General features: G+C 34.5%; 1 protein-coding gene across 1 annotated transcript in view; it reads left to right on the top strand.

The window, feature by feature from the left end:
• Positions 1-10,875, top strand: part of RASSF9 (Ras association domain family member 9) — a gene marked incomplete at both ends in the record, with an annotated part of 36,742 nt that extends 25,867 nt beyond the window's left edge. The window contains one exon of the mRNA XM_080935273.1: positions 9,612-10,875. Coding sequence (XP_080791399.1) covers positions 9,612-10,875 — 1,264 coding nt within the window. The remainder of the gene's footprint in view (positions 1-9,611) is intronic.
• Positions 10,876-23,153: the final 12,278 nt, after the last annotated feature.

Here is a 23,153-nt window from a genome sequence, read left to right as displayed (position 1 = left end):
GGTAGATAAAGCACTTTCTGGACAAGTAAGATCCCTATAAACCACATAAAAGCCAAGCAAGGGCTGCAGCCCTTTGTCATTCAGGTATTCATAAGTCAGAGACTGGGATTCCCATAGAGACCTGGCTAGGTGTACTCAGCTCATTTAAAACATCCCTCAGTGCATAATGTGAGATAATTGGGGGAAGCTCCAAGTGGTGTCAACTTGTGACTTGAATATGCACATATGTTCAAATATGTGTTACACATGCATCCATACACATGAATATGGACACACAAGTCAAATGAAAAGATAGGCCCAGATCCTCACAAAATCCATGCCAAAAATGTTATCTATTGCATATGCCCTTAACATTCTCCTTTTTATCTAAGAGATTTTTTTGTTCCCTGTTCTTCAGAACACTGGTTGCACAAAGGGAAACAGCATACTCAACTCTGCATAGTAGAGGGCTCTGCAATCATGAATCATGAATTCACCCAATCTGAGCTTTCACAGGATAATTTTTCTGTAATTAACACACTCAGACTTCTTTATCTCCCTTGTCATTTTTATCTAAGCAAGACAATTTATTAAAATAGTTAGACTGTGTCTATAGGCATTTTGGTATCATACAAAGACTGATAGGAAGTATAAAGATGATGTGAAAATATTTTATCATCTTACAGAAGAGACTTAAATTAAGTACTTCTGGATTTTGTTGACTGGAAGATATGATGTCTGCAAACCAAGAACTGTAGATATTGAGAAGTGACTTTATGCTGTACTAATTTTATTTTATTTATTTGCTTGCTGGACTGCAATGCATTTAAATTGCATACAGTTCATAGGGTAAAACAACAATACCAACCCACAGATGAATGAATACATGTGCCTTCTTTTTTTTTTTTCAATTTTGTTGGAAATCCTCTGTAATTTTATTTCAAATGTTATATACTTCTCCATCCCTCCTCCCTCTCATCTTGAATCCATGAAGGTGCTCCCTCTCCCAATCAGCCTCTCCACCTCCATTGCTTGGCTAGTTAATGACTTTGTTCTTCCCATGTGGCTGCAAACCTTTCAGCTCCTTCAGTCCTTTCTCTAGCTCTTTCATTGTGGTCCATGTGTTCTGTCCGATGGTTAGTTCAAAGCATCCTCATCTAGATCTATATGACTCTGACATATGCCTTCTTCACACAAGAGAACTTATTATAATTTAAAAAATCAATGAAGACAATTTTCAATTCTTCATGGAATGAGAATTTTAAGTAAAAAAGCATCTATTTGCTTTCTACTGATACTTGCTTCACTTCCAACAAATAAAGGTAAAAATAATTAGTTGCTGTTTTTGTTGGTTGGTTATTTTTGGTTGGTATAGTGGCTCATATAAGTAATTATTTTAAGAAAGTGCTAGGTAGCAAGAAGTAGAGGAGAGGACATCAGCTGCTGTGCCTGATAGTTCAGTTTCATTTCTTGGACCTACATGTTACAAAATGTGACCTGACACTGGAACATTGTGGCACATGTTCTTTGTCCTGCACATGTGTAATTTGTTATAAACACACACACACACACACACACACACACACAAACACACACACACACTTGTAAATGAATAAGTATAAATATTCTTACATGATCACATTATAGTCTATTGTGTCATTTGAATAACAGAAAGCACACAATGTTACATTCATTGTAATGTTATTGCTAACACATTACATGAAGGCTGTGGCTGATTGATTTATCTGGTCCCATCCAACATCCTCATAACTCAATAGCACCAGATGAGAAAAATTGTCATCACCTGCTGCAGTTGTAGCTGGATGTTTCCATTTCAGCCAAGAAAACTGCAGCTATTTTTTTCCACACCCTTTTCCTCATAAATTCTGAGTGCTCAGAAATTCCCTTAACTGTAATCTTGCTTGTGTGTTCTGTCAAGGGAAAGCCAGAGAAAAATAAAAATACATTCCACTGACACCTTCCACCACAGCCAGGCATCACCCAGGTGTCCTTGTTTGTTTCCAGAACACTGTGCCCACACATCTCCTTTTACCCAACAACCTACGCTCTATGTTTACTAGCTGATGTTCTTTCCTAATGAAGAAGGAGGCTTTGATAGGACGTAAATGTGGTGTGTTCCATCCACTAAAACTAACGTCATCCTGAGTGTGTTTTTCATGACCAAATGAGAAAGTTGTATTTCTTCCAATCATCTCTGTATTAATTGCAAGCCTAATTAGAAACGATTGGCTGTGAAATGAAAAGGGGGAGAGAGTTACCTTATATTACATTAAAAATGGGACCAGCATTCATCAATACTTATGCTCGACTGTGTGAGACTCATGTCTTCTTTGATTTTCGCCTTCATATATATTTTTGCTATTAAATTTCACAGCAAATGGGAGAAAATGGGCAAAAGTGAAGTTCTGATAAAGCTTGAAATCTTTGAACCAATTAATATGGGATTCCACCAACACTTTACTTCCAAATTTGGTATAACACAAATTGATTAGTATTCAACATATATCTAAAAAACAACAGCTTATTGATAATAATCTATAAAGATGTTTATTGTAAATATTAATTCCCACATGTTGTCTATATTTAATCATTTTTTAAAATAAAATCTTCACACTGATAATATGGATATATTTATTTTTACCCTCAAAATTTAAAATTAATTTTTTCTTGACTGTATGTTATCATAGGAAGCAGAATGTATTTTTCAGGTTTGATAGATATTTGTTATGATCATCAGTATTGACAGTGCTGTTTCACATAAATGCATCATAAAAAAATGACAGAAGTATATTTGTCAAATATTTCTGAAATTGTTAGAAAGTCTGTCTTCACCCCAAGTCCATATTCATGTAGTTTTTATGAACATAAAATTAACAATGCAAAGAGAAAATTTTTAGATAGAACATTCTAATATTGTACAATTTTAAATATGTATACTTTTCTCATATTTATATGCTTGGGATCTTTGATAGGAACATATTAAAAGTCTGATTTTATAATCAAGTTGCTGTAATTTTAGAAATAAGTAAGCTTTCCATCAAAGGGTAAAAAGGAAACATTACAGTAAAAACCATTAGTCTTAAATCTCAGTCAGGTGTTGTTTATGGCAGAAGTTCCAAGAAAGCTTGTGTGTTCAGGACCAAGACTACAGTGAACCTGCCAGACCCAACACAGAGCATGTTGGCAGAAACACCTTAGATCTGTTCTATGCCTGATTTTAAATAAGTTATTGCACATTAAGACAACTTTGACTACTGATGGTTTTTGACCCCTTTGCATCAAGACCCTTGTTGAGTCTCAAGTCATAGCTGAAGAAGGTGCATTCTATACAGTGTCATTGTTGGCATGTAGATGAGAGGGTTTTTTTTTATTCCTGTGAAGGACCCTTTCATAAATTCTAGGATATTTATGGTACTAGGCTCTAGAGAGAGGAAGTCAGTAGTGTGTGGCTGCTGAAGGTAAACTAGAAGTGTTAGTACACAGAAGATATCAACAGCACATGGTAAATGATGTGTAAATTAGAAGTGTCTGCAAACATTGACAATGTCTCCTAGGATGTAAACTAATCTGGAGTAGAAGAACATCAGAAGAATCTTTAGCATAAGAATAGGTTGTAGTAATAAGAAATATACTGGCTTGGGAGTAGTCAGTCAAGACCAGTGCTTCATGCTCCCACAATGTTTCCCAGCTAATGAACTTTCATTAAGGTTATCAGAATTTCTGGAACAAATGTCACTTGTACAAAGACCTGAAAAATCCTCTGATTTTCATGCATAAAGACTTATTCTCCAGAGTTTCAAGTAACACACACACACACACACACACACACACACACACACACACACACAAATCAAACAAACATTCCTATTCATGATAGCTAGATTGTATTCATATCCTTCATCCTGGCTGGCATAGGAAATAATAATTCTACAAAGATTCTATAAAAATGTTTTCAGAGTTCTAAATATTATTATAATCTATAGGCTGTATCATGGCGCAATTCTTGAATGAGAAGCATACTCTATGAAGTAATTATAACTTACTTTTACTGAACCATATATTTTTTGGGAATAGGTTGGCTCTGAAGTAAATAGGTTTACTGGGAAGATTTGTGCATTTCCATTCAAGTTTGATATTATTGGCTATATTCTGTTAAAGGAATCTGCTCTTTAATTATTCTGTTCTTCAACTTCAAGGTCTAGTCCATTTGGTTCACTAAATACTTATGCTCCTTGTGTGAATATATAGTTTGAAGGTCTTCATTTGGCATTGTAATGCCTTAGGTGGCATTTCATTGAATTTTATCTGAAAACACTTAATTTATCTTTTCATGTTTTGTTCACAGTAGTTATTCAGTGTAATAGTTGATAATATGAATGTTGAGTTTAAGTCAGTTCATCTTAATTGTATACAATTTGTAGCATTTATTTTAATTATTATTAGCTTATGTTTCATATTTTATGTCCCTATTTAATGATAGACACCATGAAAAATATCATCACTCAGTATTATACTATTATTTCAGAGAGAACATGAGAAAGGCCCTATAATTAAGGAGGTAATTATCACATGTGATGATAAATGTGTTATATAAAACATCTAAATATTTTGATGAAGGTATTCTAAAGAGATTGTTAAATACACCTTATTAGTGCAAGCAAACAATGTCAAGTTATAAATAGAAGATCACAAATGTGGTGAGTCATTTGAATAAAAACCTCGTTTAATTTTATAAATGTAGTTTGTGAATTAAAGAAGAATTGATCGATTGAGACAGATGAAAATATTACATCATAAGTTTAAAATATTTATGAAATAAGATTGTGAACCATTGTACTAAGTTTTACATGGTATTTTATATAAGAATTCCATTCTCTACATTAAACAAAAATGATAGTATAATTTTATTATTATTACATTAGTGTTTGTTTACACACTTCATCTTTTACAGTGTTAAGGGCATTGTGCATCTGATATTTGTGATAGCCATTGTGATGAAGCTCAGCTACATATTGATCACATCATTTTAAAGTGAAGCATGCAGAGAATTAGAACAATTTTTTTGACTTAAACATGCCTGTTTGTGACAGTTAAGAATAAAACTTTGAATCATTTTCTTGCTATATAATTCTACACTTTAATTTTCAATTAATTTAATGAATTAATATCATTGTTATTTAACAGGAGGAAAACCAACTAAAAATTAAATAAAACACCCTATGTATTATTGAATTTTAAAATTATTTTCTGAATATCAACACCTAAACACACTAAAAGCCAAAACCAAAAGACTCTATACTCCAGACATTGTATGTTCAGGTAACTGTTCCCTGAACATTCATTACAGTAGTCATGAATATCAAGCACTATAATTTTATTCACTAGATTACCAAGTGATATCTCACATCAGAAACCAAGTGATCACACTGTTTGTCTATTCAACCCTTTGTTATGTATATACTTGAAGATAGCAGAACTTTCATTAGGTAGTACATTTCCAAATCTTGGTATGCTAGTTCAGAACTCCTGTACATGCTAAAGATGGAAAAAAATGTGGGCTTCTTTCTAAAGTTTTAGGGTTAAAATATGTATCCATACCAGATGGCTAAGTTTTGCCATGATCAAATGCTACAATTAATTTTTTTAAGATTTTTTAAAAAAAAATTCTAATTTGGTGAAATGTTTATGGATGTTCATTTTTACTCTGTTTTGATTTTAATGTGTTTTGATTTCATGAAACACTAAAGATCATCATTATGGTAGAGCAGAGCTGCATTTGGATATCTGTAATAAACTAAAAAACTTAATATTTGAACTACCACTGATTAGTGTTTTCTTTCTAAGCCGATTGCTGGTTCCCACAGTGAGCCAGAAACAGTCTTGTAAGTCACTCCTGTGTCTGTGTCATGTGCAGCTCCCCGAAAAGCAGTCACTTGTGATATTAGTTAAGTGAGTGGATAGAAAGTCGGCCAGAGCATTATCACAAAAATAACTAGTTTCCAAAATCCTAAGCCAGCCGTAAAATATCCTTTAAGTATGACAAGATGCATATAAGTTGTGAAAGATTTACTGTCCGAATTCAGTATTGAGGTATCATTACATTTAAATGTATTCAGTCAGCATAAGTTTTCATAATTACTTTGTTTGAGCAATGGCTGTAAAAATTCCCCCAGATATTTAATAATAGTTGACCTTAGAAAACACATGAACATTGATTTGTTGTTTGAAATAGCATTAAGCTAAGTGCTCAAGACAGTAGGGTTGTGAGAATATAATAGAAATCTCCAATTGTTTTACATAGAATATGAAATAAATATTTTTCCATTGTCCACAATGAGTATTATTGCAGCTTGGCAGTAAGAGTTAAGCATAAGCAACCTTCTGAGGTAGGGAAAACTCAGTGTTTATTAACATGATCCTTTCAAGGTAGGAAATGTCCCTATGAGTGTAGACGTTCTGGGAATGATGGGAAGTGGGCATGGGCATCATTATGACTCTTCAAAGCACAGATAATCTGTTTCCAGTGTCATTCCCATCTCTGATATAAGGGCGAAGAACTCATAGGTCAGCTGTCCACCACTGCTAAACACCCAAACTACTGGTTTCCAACTAGAAAAGAACAGGAAATGGCTCAGGATTTTCTTTGTTTCTGTTGTTGCCGTTTTTTAATGTATGTGCTGTCAGCTACTAGAACTGCCCAAGGCAGCTAGAAAGTCTTCACTACTGTATGAGCCTAGAGATGTGATTCATTCTTTAAGTGTCATATTACTATGTACTTTCAACATGGCTACCAATAAGAGAGACATCCTTCTAGGTGAACTCAGTGTTATTCAGTGTATATAGAACATATTGCTCTCAGAAGGTTATATTTTCATCCTAAAGTTTAATGAAAGAAAACAACCTATTTTACGGTTTTCTTTTTATTTATCTCAAGTGTGTAACACAACTAAATTGTAATTTGTAAGATCTCCGTGCCCTGCATTTATTTGTGAATAGAGATTTACATAAATGTTTCCCTTATAGAATTGTTACAAATAAGTTAAAACAAAGCAGGTAGGAGATGAATGTATGGAGTATTTCAAATGCTTAATATTTAATAGTTATGATTTTTCAACGACTTACACTTGTAAGTGTCATAGATTTGTATGATTATTGTATATATTTTAGTGTGTATCTAGGTATGTATTGTGTGTGTATGTGGTAGGGGCACATGCAGCTAAAGACATATGGTGTTCAGAGAACAATTTTTAAGAGTCAGTTTCGTCCTTCCACCAAGTGGATCCTGGAGATCATTAAACTCAGGTTAACGGGCTTAGTCTAAATTTTTTTTTCCATGTGAGCCATCTTGCTGTCCCAGTACTGTATTATATTGAATAGACTTTTTCAAGCCTCCAAACACTTAAAAACGCTTAAAAACACTTCTGTTTAAATCTTATATATACATATTTGTACTGTCAGTGAATGTTGATAGATGAAGCAAAGACTAAAGTTTATATTTTCAATGAAAAGATTTTGTAAGGGATTAATTAAAATTCAGTACTGACTTTTTAGCTAATCATAGGCTGGTGAGATTGCTCAGTGGTTAAGGGCACACTGGTTGCTCTTCCAGAGGTTCTGAGTTCAATTCCAAGCAAGTACATGTTTGCTCAGACCCATCTATAAAGGTATCTGATGCCGTATTCTGTCATGCAGGTGTACATGCAGACAGAGCAGACTTGCATTAAAAAATACATAAGTAAAGATCAAAGCAATATTCTGCAGTTGAATATTTCATTTTACTAAGTCCTCTGTTACAGACTGACTTTGTTCTATTATGATTCTTAGTGACATTGATATTTTTCTTCAGCTCAACAGCCAAAGTGAGATGAATATTTCATATGAAAGAAAGCCTATTCAATAACAGTGAATTTTGCTACTGGAACATAATTGCTGTACATTCTAAGCATTAAATGAAATGGTAATGATATCGTTGGTAATTTTTTCTTTGAGTATATGCGCCAGGGTTATTAAATAAAGTGATGAATGAATTTGCCTTAACTTGCACAGCAAAGTTCTTTCTGCTCATATGTCTCATGGCATCATAGAGCAAACTGGAGCATAAATCATGTCAGCTGTTCGCTAACATTCTATAAAAGGGCATTGTGAAAGACACAGTCCATGTGATTTACACTCACAATGGGAATATAGTTTCAACAGTTCTCCAAAGAGACTGTTAACAGTTCTCAAGATTCCTAGCTTATTTTTACTCAAGAAAACTCCTTTTATCTGCCTCTGAATAAATACTCCTTTATTTTTAGTGTATATTGAATTTATGCAAGGGTTTATTTCTGTCATATATTTACAATAGTAAAGAGACAGTTTCCATGACTATGGTGTTCAGAAATGTGATTGGCAGTAGGTCATTTAGGATTAAGTTTAGGGAGTGACTTTACATGAGCATGTGCCTTCTCCATTTCATGCCATATGATGATGCTCTGTGCTACTCTGCTGAGATTTTTATCAGCAAGAAGTCTTTATGAGATGAAGCCTTTAGGTCTTGTGATTTGCAACTGTGAGCCATAATGAACCTTGTTTTCCCTTTAAAGGTAGTCTTTTTTTCCAGAAGTTTGTAAGATAGTAACAAAATCCAAACCAATAGCCAGCTTCCCCAACAGCACAAAAAGGGGGGGGGGGAGACATCAAATCTATATTCCTGAATATTCCAAATTGAAAAGCTTCCTAATACTTCTACATAAAACAATAGCCCTGTAAAACATCATCTTTTCATCCTCTCCTAACAAATTTCTATAGATTAGTGAGAGGTGAGCCTGGTTATAAACAAAAGAAATAAGGTTGGCCATGTAAGGCATGTTTTTAGGGGCATATTTCCTTTCTATTAGGAGTCAGGTTTGTATTTTGTTTACAATGGTACAAGCTGTCTTTCTACTTCCTGCCTATCAGGCTCCCTATCCATATGTCCCCGTTCCTTCTGATACTGTGAATAGACCCTTTTTTCCTGGAGGATTCTGTCCAGTATTTTGTTACGGGGATGTAAAACCTGATACTATTTCTGTTACAGATTCTTCTGTAATTGTCTTCTGTATTTGTTGCTGTTTCTGCAGTCATGTCAGACATGGTTGGCTCAGAGTCTGCTTGTTAAAATCACTTCTTCAATGAAAGAGTTGCTGCTTTGACTACAGTATCCTATAGTCAACCTTTCCTGATCAATAACTGTCATCCCTAAGCTTATCGCTCCGCTCTATTCCCGCGTTTTCCCTTCAGTTTTTAGACTTCAGTAAGAAGGAGAAGACCTCGTCATATATCTTCTTTACATTTTGTCTGTAATTACCATCTTTGCCTCAGGTCTACCGACGTGCCAAGTCTATTTTTGAAATATTAAATGAAAAACATTTCACTTGTTTTTCAGTGAGATGTTTGTCCCTTCCACCAGCAACTACACAAGGAAACTGAATAGGAATCCAAAAGTTTTGCATTCACAGCCCGAAGCACTTCTTCCTAGTCTTCTGTAGGCACAACCTATGAGTATATGGAGGCAAGAGAGGCATTAATGCTAAAGCATCTTTCTAAGTTTACACAGGCGATGACAGAAATGTTCTTTGTTTTCTTTTTAGATCTCCAACTAAAGACATAGATGTTGAAGAGAAGGAAATTGTGGTCTGGGTTTGCCAGGATGAAAAGATTGTCTGCGGATTAACTAAACGCACCACCTCCCTCGATGTCATCCAAGCTTTGCTTGAGGAACATGAAGCCACTTTTGGAGAAAAGAGATTTCTGTTGGGCAAGGTCAATGACTACTGCATCGTGGAAAAGTGGAGGGGCTCAGAGCGAGCCCTTCCTCCCCTGACCCGGATCCTGAAGCTGTGGAAGGCTTGGGGAGATGAACAGCCCAACATGCAGTTTGTTTTGGTTAAAACAGATGCCTTTCTCCCAGTACCACTGTGGCGGACTGCTGAGACGAAACCAGTACAAAATAATGAAAAACCCTGGGAGCTCAGCCCAGCGAATTACATGAAAACTTTACCACCCGATAAACAAAAACGAATCGTCAAGAAAACGTTCCGGAAACTGGCTAAAATTAGGCAGGACACAGGGTCTCATGATCGAGACAGTATGGAGTGTTTAGTTCATCTGATTCTTTCTCAGGACCACACGATTCACCAGCAAGTGCAACGAATGAAAGAGTTAGATATGGAAATTGAAAAATGTGAAGCTAAGATCCACTTGGACCGGGTAGGGAATGATGGGGCCAATTACGTTCAGGAGGCCTATTTAATGCCCAGGTTCAGTGAAGAAGAACCAAAGCTAGACTTTCAGTCTGACGCCAGCCAGACACTAGAGGACCTGAATGACAGTGAGGGGATGGCACATCTGGAGGAACAGCTGCAATACTACAGAGTGCTCATCGATAAGCTCTCTGCTGAGATTGAGAGAGAGGTGAAGGGCGCGGGCAATGATGGGACTGAAGACATGGAGGAGGGGGCAGCTGCATGTGAGCTGGAAAACTCCGATTTGGAAAGCGTTAAGTGCGATTTGGAGAAAAGTATGAAAGCTGGTTTGAAAATCCACTCTCACTTGAGTGGCATCCAGAGAGAGATTAAATACAGTGACTCACTGCTTCAGATGAAAGCAAGGGAGTACGAACTCCTAGCAAAGGAGTTCAGTTCACTTCATGTTAGCAACAAAGATGGATGTCAGGGAAAAGAAAGCAGAGGAAAGGAAGCCGAGGTTCCCAGCAGCAATGGGGAGATCCCCCCATTAACTCCAAGGGTGTTTAACACATACACAAACGACACCGATTCAGACACTGGTATCAGTTCGAACCACAGTCAGGATTCTGAAACGACTCTGGGAGACGTGTTACTACTGACAACTTAACCCCGATGGCTTCTTTTTGACCTTTAACGATGTTTTGTGTGGTTTAACAAGGACCTCTACTCTGTATACCACTTTGTGAAAGTTTAAACCATGCGAAAGTATTCAGCAGTTAATAAAAACCAGTGGCCACCACTGCTTGTTTTTCTAAAGTATTTCCAACTTGACTTTATCATAGGTTCAAGAGAAGGACTGTATATTGGGAATGCAATCAATCAAGCTTATGGTTACATAAGGCAGACACAAGCTATTGAGAATTGATTGATGGTTATGCCGCAGCTTCTAAGAGACATGAATGATAAGCACTTAAAAATAGTTCTCAACATTGTTCGTCAAACTCCTCATACTACAAGCATGAAGTCAAATGAACATGTCTTTCATTTTTGACACTTTATCATAAAACCGTTTAAGTCTATAAAGTGCAGGTATGCTCCTGTGTCATATACGTCGTATGGGCTAATTCAAATCTCGTTTGTGTTTTCTTTAATAGACTGCAAAATGTACAGTGTGAGTCTCTTCCTGACTGCTGTCTGCTTAAATCTTGGGACAGGAAGCTGTTGGAACATGTATAATTCCACACAGTGAATTACTTTGGGTGCAGATGAGGCAAAGCCAAGTGCTACACATAATCAGTTTGTTTCTTTTTCTTTTCTTTTCTTTTTTCTTTCTTTCTTTTTTTTTTTTTTTTTTTTTTTTTTTTTTTTTTTTTTTTTTTTTTTTTTGAGCAACGAATATGATCAGGAGAATTGCACAAGTTTCTACTCACTAGATCTTCTGATCAAGCCAATGCTGTGTGTGAGTTCATTATTTGGGGAGTCATAGTGTAGGTTACAGAAGAAATCAATCAAAATTTTATTTATGACTGGACTGTATAAATACTGAGGTGGAATTTATAATCACTTCTATGGACAGATCAGTGTTGTGTGGGGACATGCAGAGTAGAAATAAATATTCTCAGCCACCGTAACCTTCTGTCACAGGAATTTCCTGGGTAAATAATTGAGGGTTTTTAAGCTGCCCCAAGCACATTAAGGGAAATTCAAGGAAGTGAATGGATCCTTTGGTTCCTGTCTTCACTGACAGTTACAATGTTTTTGTTTGATGTTGGTAGACATTTCCTCTCTCTCCTGTTTCCTTGCTAGCATACTTTCTCCTCCACCTCAACTTCTCTTTCTCTCTTGCTGGAAGTAAGACCAGGATATCCTCACAACTGGACACATTCATTTTATTTTATTATTAACTGAATAGTGATATGTTCTAATTTTATTTAGTTGACACATTTCACACATGTCAGAATACCAGAAGTATAAATATTATTTGATGTATTTATATCATGTAGACATTAGCTATTATTCCTAGGATGTTTCTTTATGATTCAAATTGCCACAACTTTTAACTGTTCTCCCTTTTGAAGCTTGGAAGTTTTAAGGTTTTTACCAGCTCTATTCAGGATTCAATGTCTTTAATTTCTCTTCCCATCTGGCCTTTCCTTACCTTCTCCATATATCTTTGGGAAGACACTTGTATTTTTATAGTTTCACGTCTGAAAAGCACTCACATGACCACTTTTAAAAAACAAAAATATTTTCAGGCCATACAGTAAGAATTTCCTTTCCATGAAAAAGTTGGGATTAACAGTAAGTAATCAGAGTCAAATAAATTATATTTTTTAAAGAAGGAATAGAGGAAAGCTCCCCTAGATGACAGCCCATTAAATCACTATACCACATGCTAAATTGTTGACAAATTTGTTACTAAAGGAGATTAAATTTGAAGATTATCAGAGCTGATGATCCATCTGTTACTTTCTTTTTCTAAAATGAAAGCTGTCTCTTTGGATGATATGTTTAGTAAGAACAAGTGCTGCATATCTCATATGATCACTCTATCTAACCTCCTAAAAAGTTGTGGTAAGAATTAGACACAGTTTCACTTTGGAAACTTTGAATTAACTTCCTCTTTCACACAGTTACTTTGACTTATAGAGACTAAAATGCAATTCTGCATTTTCCTGTGAAGCCTGTTTAAAACTTCTGTAATGATGTAGTCTTTTTAAATTCATTGTAGAGTTTACATTGCTCCTCAATTGTAAAAATGTATCTGGGCCCTAGTTCATTACATTGAAACAAATGGTAACTAGTCTCCAGGGTGAGACTCTAACATAGTAAAATGTGAGCGCTTTATACACATAGAAATAAGGAGTGATCTCATGGATGCTACTCTATTTATTGTTAAATTGATGGCTAAGCTTATAAATACAGGACTTGAAGGAATTTAATGCTTTAATTATCCTTAGAAACTTAGTGAATTACAAGCTCTTAAGTAGCCTGGCAGATTAATCATGAAATGGCCATGGGCAGCCAGTGTTGATGTTTCTTTCTTCCTAGGACTAGTTTCACAGAGCATGCCTGGTATCTGTACATGCTTTTGTTCAGAAGGTCTGTTTCCCTCTCCTTTTATGTATGCTGGAATGCTACTTACTTTCTTTTGGTTCTTTTTGTTTTGTTTTAGAAGACAGGGTTTCCCTGTACAGCCCCTGCTGTCCTTCTACTTGTAGAGCTGGGCCTTCTGATTACAGGTATTAAAGGCATGTACCAGCATGCCCAGCAACTATATTCAGCTTGTTCAAACTGCAGCGTTCTTGTAAACCATCGCTCTCCATCTAGCCAGTTCTAATCTTTTATCTCTGGACTTATAAATATCTTAGATGTACTTTTTTTGTGCTTCACTTAAGCATGAGGCTTCCTGTATTTATATATTCATCTAAGTCTACTCTCTCAGCTTTCTATCTTACTGTACTATTGTCTGCCTTTCTAATGTGATCAGTTATTGCCAACTTCTTAGCCTCTTGTTCTGTTTGGGAATCGAACTGCTAAACTGTAAAGGGTTTTAATGTATTTTGTGAAATTGTTATATCTAGTTGTGCAATTATTTTTAGATAATCATGCACATTATCAGGCTTAAAAATATTAGCAGGAATCTACTCATAAATTTAGGGAGTGAATACTAGATCTCTACATTGCTAAGAACTTTATCAATATAATATAATTTTAATTAACATGAAAAAGTGTACATTATTAGGGGAACTTTGTGGTATTTCAGTAGACACACATGAGTGCGTGTACACACACACACACACACACACACACACACACATCATAAATTTCAGCATTCTCTCTTTTTTTTTCAATTAACAGTCTCTGACTTAAAACAATTCATGTGTCTTTTAATTTAATGGCAACATTACAATATCTGAGCATTGTGTATATGTAAGAAAAAGATTCTGTAATATTGAGTTTGAAATGGTAGATACACAAGATCTTTTAAATATCTAAACTAAATATCTGCATCACTTTTCTTAATTTCAAAGTTCTGATGTTTTATTAGTATGTCAAAGCTTTTCTAACCCATTAAATTTTTATTTTTGTATTTATTTAAAGCTCCACTGTATTTGACAAAATAGAATTCTGTGGATGCATTTTATAAATTTTCAGAGTATAGTTGTTGTTATAATTAATACATATTTTTCTAGTGACAGAAGAATATATATTAACTCTGAGGTAGTTTTTAAAATAGCATTGAACTATTTCCTTTCAAGCTGCCTTACTAGTTTGATAAACTTCATGTGATAAATATAAAGTATCATTTCTTCAAGTTATAACTGGTCCAGAAAAATAAAAAAGATTATTGTATCCTGTCTGTGGCATTTTCTTTATTTAAATAGTTCTCTTTAAAACAAATCGCATGTACTTTAGAATTATATAATTGTTAAGCTAGCTCAAACAATTTACTTTCAGATTGGTTAGTATTTCTTGACAAAAATAAATGTGTAGCAAATAGTAACTAAGAAAACTTTTTGACAGGCCTCACATATACTTGTTCCAATTTGTTACAGAAGTTTGCCCTAACTTGTATGCTGATGTATGCATGACTTCTTCCATTTAAAGTGAACTTATTTCATGTCAGACTGTTCAAGACAGTTTATGCTGCTGCTGCTCTTCCCAAATAATTCATTTTTGACTATTTAAATATTTCATTACTAAAGTCATGAGAATATTTGCTACCTCATTCTATAATATCATAAAATCTTTATTAAGTGATAGTATATACTTTCTAGCCAAGCATCTAGGAATAAGTTAACACTATTTTCTTTGTCTATGTCACAATAGATAGAGAACAGACTCTTTTGATTTTAAATTCAGGGTTATTTCCTAGTTTTAATAACTGTTGGAATTGAGGACTCAAAATTTGAAGCTACTAGCTATAGATTGAGATCAGAAAACTCTATGTGTTTATCTCCACAATTCAAATAAGGGTTTCCCAGGTTTTTTCCTAAAGCAGACACAGAAGATGATTTCATAGGAGACTAATGATACCCTCTCCCCCAAAGGTATGTGCTATACTTGGATATATACTTTTTGTAAAATAGATTGCATAGATCTCAATTTGTTCAGAAAATGGGCACTAGAAAACCTCATATCTATTGCTGTGATCCAGCTGCCCAAGTTCTGACATTTAAGATATTGGCTATAGTTTATAAATTTATAAGTAACAATAATTGAGTGTTTATTTAGTTATATATTCAAACATAAGTAAAATATATAACACATCTGGGACAGACAGATAACCTGTTACTTCATACATGCATTATTCTCATTCAGGAAACTGACTACTCTGGAAAGTGTCCCACATTGTTCATGGAAAAATGTTTGTTCCTGTCTGTGCTTATCAGGATATTTTCCAAATTCATCAATTCTATGAGCAGTCTAAATGGTCCTCCATTGCTGAGATTTGGATGGTGTCCACTGATCCACTATGTTATTATAACATCTTTCCAAAGATTTCTGTGGGGCAAGATGTAGAATTATTGGGTCAAATAATCTCTAATGTGTTTTCAATTATAAGGCTATCTGTAATTCACATATGTGGAAATGAATCTTTATAATTGGAATTGAAAATATATTCTTCACACAAAATAAATAAGTTAAAATTTTATAGCTGATTTGACAGGTTAGTAACTGGCAATATGCCTTTTGACATTATTATTTAAGGGGTGTTTCCTTAGTTACTTTTCTACTGTTGTGATAAAATTTCTTACAGAAGGAATGGGTGAGTTGAGCTTAGAGTTACAGAAGGAATGGGTAAGTTGAGCTTACAGTTACAGAAAGAATGGGTTAGTTGAGCTTACAGTTACAGAAGGATTAGTGTCAGTTATGGCAGGTGATTGAAGAAGGCATGGTGACAGATCACTAATATTAGACCTGCACTGGTGCTGGGATGTTAAACCTCCAGGCCTACCACCAGTGATGCATTCACCTACACTAGCCATAGACCCTGATCCTACTTCAATGGCACCACCAACATCTGGCCCTTTGGGGCACATTCCCATTCAAATTCCTACAAGTTTTCATATTAAATGCTAACTAATAAGAAAATGTTCTATCTTTTTATCATGCATCTATATCTTTTCTTTGAGCTTTGGAGCAATCTAGACTTAGAGTTTTTTCATTTATTTTTGAAAATATAGAGACAATTGATTTTGTTTAGATGATTTAAAGTTGCTTCATAATATTTGGCGTAGAACTTTGTCTCTCTTAAGTAGAGTGGCATAGGTTGTGGTTCTGGCCCATATGTTAAATCTCTTATGGAATTTTTATATCATTTTCTTGCTGTGATTGAACTGTGTGTTTGTATTATGTACTATAAATTAAAACACTAATTGCTTTCCTAGATAAGAAAGCATTCCTCAGAAAAGTATCCACTTAGAAATTCATATAATGTTCAAAGATAACATCAAAGAGAAAGAGATTAAGAAAACAAAATGTTCCAGCTCCACTAGGATGACTCTATATTCAATTCTCATATCCAGAACGTCAACAGAATGCATGGCTTTTTCATATCTTCAATGTGCATCTATATTACTGATGTAAAGTGAATTTGATGGCATTCTGTAATGAATGAATTCCTAGCTTTGTTTATAAGATGTGGTTCAACTTAGATAAAGTAATTTGGAAATAGTGGTACAGTTCAACAACCCTCACACACTTACAAATTTGAATCAGTATTCTGATATTTGAATAAGCAGCAAGAAAATAATTATAAAGTATTTAGAAGTACATGTAAATATTTGTTCTTGCATTAAACATTGCTGAAACATACACTGTCCAATATAAAGGAAGAGTTAAAGGAGTTTGAGGATATTGTTAATGATAGTTCTTAATGTTTAAAAAACTATGTAAGACTGAAATGTATCTGGTAAAAAGTGAATTTCTGTATACTTTAAATGTTATAAAACTTAAATGACACATGTCAAGTTGAGAATCTATATAAAAATGAAAATGTTCAGCTGCTATTATTTTCATCTTATGCTGATATATTTGAGACTCAATACACTTATGTTTTCTCCAGAAATCTACTTACGAATAAGCTGTCTCTATAACTAACAGAATTAAGATTGTTTACTTTGACATACTTCTGACTCTCTGCTCTGCCCTTCGAGACTTTCATAAATAGCAAACCAGGGGGAGGTGGATGAATAATTATAACTCAAAAGCCAGGAGTTTGAAACATGAATAATTAGTAAACTTGACTTCCAGAAGTAAAATCCTAACCCATGAGAGAATATGAAAATAGGAAAGAAAACACTAAAGTGCTGAATTTGGTTATGTGTGTTATGGGAGTGGCATGGATTTGGGTGAGGTACAACAAATATTACCTACTTTCATATTTTTCATTCCAATATCCTACATTTGTAGAGCCACCAAAATGAATGTGAGGTAGACTTCTAACAGAGATGATACTCAGAGTCTTGCCTACTATTTCCACTCTGATTCTCATTTATTTCCAGATTAGTCAGATAAAACCTTTATCAGCCTTCTTTATATATAGCTAAGTTTGAGGCAAGCCTCATTTATAGGAGACATTGTTTTAGGGAAAAAAAACCAAAAAAGTCCAACAAAATAACATTTCTGGGAGAGTATCAGTTTACATGACATTTCTGAAAATTTCAGCAAAGTAGATTCTGTAAAGGTAAGCCTGTTTGATGAAGCAGCATTTGTTCATATTCAATACTTTTATCTCTTTTGTTTTTAATATGACAGAAAAAGCAGAATGCTTGGGTTGAACGTAGTAGGAGCTGTATTTATATGTATGAAAGATCTGGAAGAGGTACTTCTTACTTTGTTGCTCTTTTTATTGGATGTAATTATGTTGCTATGAAAGATAGGAGGTGAGAAGAAAAAATAAAGAAAAGTTATGACCATGATATCTAAACAATATATGGTCATGAAAGGATTCACATGATTTCTTAACATAAGAACACATTCTGGAAATAAAAGTGAAGATAAATTTCTGTTTTTATTTTTGTCTTTCTAATGTCAATAAATATTAGTAGTTCATACTGGCCACTATATCATTTAAAGTCATGCAAAATTGGAGGGCTGACAGAATTCCCAAAACATAAGATAAGTTCTATTAACTTTTTTTCAGGGAAGCAAAACTTAAACCTATTTCTGCCCATGAATTAAATGTAGTTTGTCACAATGTACAGTATGAACATCTTTTTTATTACTGTTTGCAGCACCTGAAAATGGTATTTATATGTCCATATATTCAAGTCAAAGCTTTATCCTTTTAATCTTAATTTTAAAGTTATTTCATTTTCATTTTGAATAGCATTTGTTTTACTTTGTAGAAGTAAGAAAGGGAGCTTTATAACTTTCAAAACTGAAAGAGCTTGTGAGAATTATGTGAGCATCACCTTTTACATATGTGAGCTTGCCATGAGTCATTCTTCTTTAGTGTGCAGATATAGGGCATGGAATTGCTATTGTTTTTCCAGTGTTGTAAGTATAGTATAGATCTCTCACAAAAAATTAAATTTTTAGTAGAAGAAATTTTGAAACCGACAGGATTACAGAATTTCTTCCTATACACTACCCAAAATAAATTAGGTTATTTCCCAAAGACAATAAATGCATAAATACTAAAATTCATGAGGAATAGCAATGTGACTTTGGAGGGAGCTACCATTTATCATTACTGCAATTTATAAATCAAAAAAATAGGGCTGACTCTGGAGGACAGGGCCTTATGATTAAGTTTTTAGGTCACCCAGAGTCATGAGTCTATCTGAGATCATTCCCAAAGCTATTTTCACAATACACTGACAAAGAGTGTCTGTTAAAAGCATGAATTCCTAGATTTCACCTTGGAGAATTTGAATGTGTGTGTGTGGAAGGTCTGGATTGAAACTTTAACTTTTTATGGTTGGAACACTCTCCAAAGTATTCTAAAGCCAGAGTATTAAAAGTGTGGTTTGTTAATTTTGGCCAAGCTGGTAACTAAAAGGCTTCACCAAGCTGCAATGAAGGAATGTGGAAAGCCAGCATCACTGGGGTAACTGAGAACTCATTAACTAGGAAAAACACAAAAGTCGCTAAAGTTGTAATCCAAAGGTGGATAGGAATCAGAAATTTAATATATCTACTCCTGAGACTGCACATGGACAACATTATACACTGTAATGTCATATGTTAGACAATGCTTAGGTCAAGGCAGAAATAATAGAACAGACTGTAACTTTAGAGGAATTTCTGCTGTCATATAACTGCTAGATACGAATTTTATATATTCTATACTTTTCATCATATATGCCATTGGATGTCACATACTAAAAATGCACAGAACCTCTTCAAAAGTGATGTTTTTCTTGGCTCAAATTAAGTGAAGTTTATTTTCTATACTGCTTAAAATAGGTCTTGTTTTAAAAGGTACTGAGAGTCATATAAAATAAGGACTAAAAAAAAAAAATAACATATACCAAACATTTGCTATCTTTTATCATTTAAATGAGATGTCCCACAGAGTCTCAGGAATTTTAATATTTGGTTCTCAACTGTTAGCATACTTGAGACTGTTTAGAAAGTATGAGCATGCTAGAGGAAGAATGTCACCATAGGCAATCTTTGAGATTTAAAATCAACATTGCATTCCCAGTTCAATCTTTTCTACCTTCTGTTTCGGTTCAGGATAGGGGTTCTTAGCTTGCCACGTCTCTAGAGGCCAAATCTACAGTTGTGCAGTTGTCATAGTTCCCTACTGCCATGCTTCCTCACCAAGATGCTGATGGACCCTGCTCCTTCCAGGACTATCCCTGGAAGTCTCGTTCCCAAGGTGCCATTATTATGATGTTCTGCCACCACAATAGTAAAGTAACTAAACAGAAGTGGCTGCCTGGAAGTATGTTATGGCTGTAACATACCATATCATGCTGGGTTTTAGAGGCATATGGAAGACTTTAGAACTTTGATTAGAAAGGTATGCAGTATAGGGACCTTGGTGTGCCAACCTAGTAGGAACTGGAAGTCAGTTCTGAGAGCTATTAAGCCTTAAGTGATTTCAGAGAAAACAATACTAACAACAGGGTATAGAGACTTTATTTTTTTGCCATATTGTAGCAAAGAATGTGGCTGTTTACTGACTTTATTCCAAGCACTTGCCTGGGGCTAACTTTAAAAGTAATAGGCTAAAAATTTTGACAGAGTAGAGTTCAATACAACCCAATATTGACTCCTTCATGGATATCAGTAAGTACTTTTATTCAGCTCCATAATGGAAAAGCACAAATGAAGCAGAAAGAAATACAAAATAGTATGAAGGGGAAAGAATAGATTAAGAAGATTAAAGAGATTAAGGAGAAGCCTGGTGTTTACTAAAATAATGGGAAGGATTCCCTCAGGGCAAACAAAACTTTACCCAGCTAACTTTTTCTCCTTTTGGAAAGAAAATGCCTACAAAATGTCTGATCCTGGAAAGGAGAAAAAAAAAAAAATATGCTGCTGCAAATATGGTTCCAGAGAGTCATAATCCACCTCGTGCTAGTTACTAAACTGAGAACTCATGTTCATATAGTGTGGGCCAGGGTGTCCTTTAGGATACTGGAAGAATGGAGATATGGAACACACCTTTATGCTTTCAGGGAGCTGCTGAGACCAGACATGTGGCAGGGTTAAAAGATTTACTTTTCTTTATATAAAGCAGCAGTTAGGAATGAACAGTAGAATAGGTGATCAGAAGTTTAACAAAGGGAAGTGGGAATAAAAAGCCATGAGAAATGAAATATTAATCTTGCAATATGGAGTATTAGTCTCTTGAGGAAATGTTAAGCAGGTGATTCCTTCAGAGGAATTATCATACAATTCTCAGGTCTCACATTTGAATTAAATATTTTCTTTGCTGAGTATTGTTTATTATGTTTGTATCCCTTGGAATCTCATCTTTATTTCAAGAATGCAAATGTGATTTACTCATCATAATCTCTGAATGGAGACACCTCTGTTTACAACTGGGTAAATAAAAGTTAGGAAAGAAGCTAAGGGGAACAGACACTTGTAGCAGAACATATAGTACTGTATATGTACCTTTATTGTGTGCAGATTTATGATAGCTGTTAAGAAACATAAAACAGAACCACAAAAACTTTCAAACGCTGGCATTTCTGTACTGACGTTTTTGTACCTCACTCACTTCTTGCTTTCCTTCCTTCTTTACTTCCTTCCATAGTTCCTTCCTCCAGTTTGTCCTCTTCCTCCTCCTACTTTTCTGCTTCTCCTCTTTTTATTTTCTTATTTATTTATATAGACAGAGTCTCACTATGCATCTATGGCTGGCCTCCCATCATTCCATAGATCTTAACTTCATAGAGATGGCTGCCTGTTTTCCCAGTGCCAGTGCTGGGATTATAGGAATTACCTACATTCTCTATTGAATTAATTCGACTATTCTAATGCTATTTGTGCTGCAAACAACCACACAAAAGTTACAAAAATCACATAAGTTGTCAGGCTTCTTTTGTTGTATGAAACATAAACAAGAATATCAAGCTTTAGTGTTGAATATATCTAATAATTAGATTGATTTTAAAATAGATTGATACATTGCTTTCTAAAAGTTATTTATTTTAAACATAAAATGTAGTGTTAACAAGCATTTCAAAAATCTCCATTCTCTTAAGTGCCATCAACACTGACTTAATCACAATAAATTACCAAAAACTACAGTTATCCTAAACCAAAATAATAAATAAATAAATATGAAGAAGAAAATTAGTCAAATTTCTACTTAGAAATTAATTTGGACCTAATATATGGTAAGGCAAGCATTGTTAGTTTTGTATTGAAAGTTTTAAGAGCATCTGCAAAGAGTTATCTTAGACATTCTCTCAGCGACTCTAATGGTATTTCAGCTGGGCTACAGATGGAGTAATTTGTGTGATTACACTTTGGTACATAAGTGCTGACATTTTTAGTATGGTAGAGTTTTAAAGAAAACAGGTCTGACCTTTATCTTATTGTTCCAGTTGCCAAAGATTGTTTTTGGCAATCAACACATAGGAGGAAAAGTAGATAAAAATATCACTTATAAGAAAACACAACACTCTGGGTTAAAATAAAAATATAAGGATTATATTCAGCAGATATATTTAGAGATTCCAAGACTAAATAACAATACCCAGGACGAGGAAATGTTGAATATTTCTCTTCACCAACCTCAGTTGCTATGTCTATACAGAGAAATGGGGAAACATACGGAAATACTCCCATTACTTATAGTACATTTGCCTAACTGGATGGCTATTAGCAATTTGCAGGTTGTGGTTGGCTGTAAACCTGAATTCTGACTGCTGAAACCTCAGTCACTTGTTACAAAATCCTACTCTGCTTTGAAATGTATTTACAATTAAATTCAGTTATAATTTTCTTTGCATAGATGCATATTTATGCCAAATTTAATAACACTGGGAAAAAAACACTGCATTTTTTTTTCTGTAGCACATTATAACTTAACATGGTTGAAAATGCTATGAGATGACAAAATTACCCACATAGATTCACCCTCAAGCACATGAACTTTCTTATGCATATAAAAATATAAATCAGTTTATCACACACTGCATTAGGACTAGAATGTATGGTATGAGTTAGGTACACAAAGCGTTGTTTCTGTGATGTATCATTTCAAATAGACACACAATCTTTTTTACAGGCCTCTGTTACCATGGTAGCACAGGCTTTGTAAGTCTGTCTCTGCCTTATTGCACTTAACACAACCATTAGCTAGGCTCATGGGTGGTCACTGCGTTACGCTTCATCCTGCTATCCTGAGTTCATAATTAGAGGCTAAGATTAGTAGTCATCATTCCTTGAAGATACAAATTAAATGAGGCCTGAAGAGTATATGCTCTCTCCATGCTGAGTAATGAGTTTTTAACCATAATGCCA

This window comes from Micromys minutus (assembly GCF_963924665.1).
Source record: "Micromys minutus genome assembly, chromosome: 22".
Taxonomy (NCBI): domain Eukaryota; kingdom Metazoa; phylum Chordata; class Mammalia; order Rodentia; family Muridae; genus Micromys; species Micromys minutus.
The sequence above is the reverse complement of the archived record's forward strand: the minus strand, read 5'-3'. Positions and strand labels throughout refer to the sequence as shown.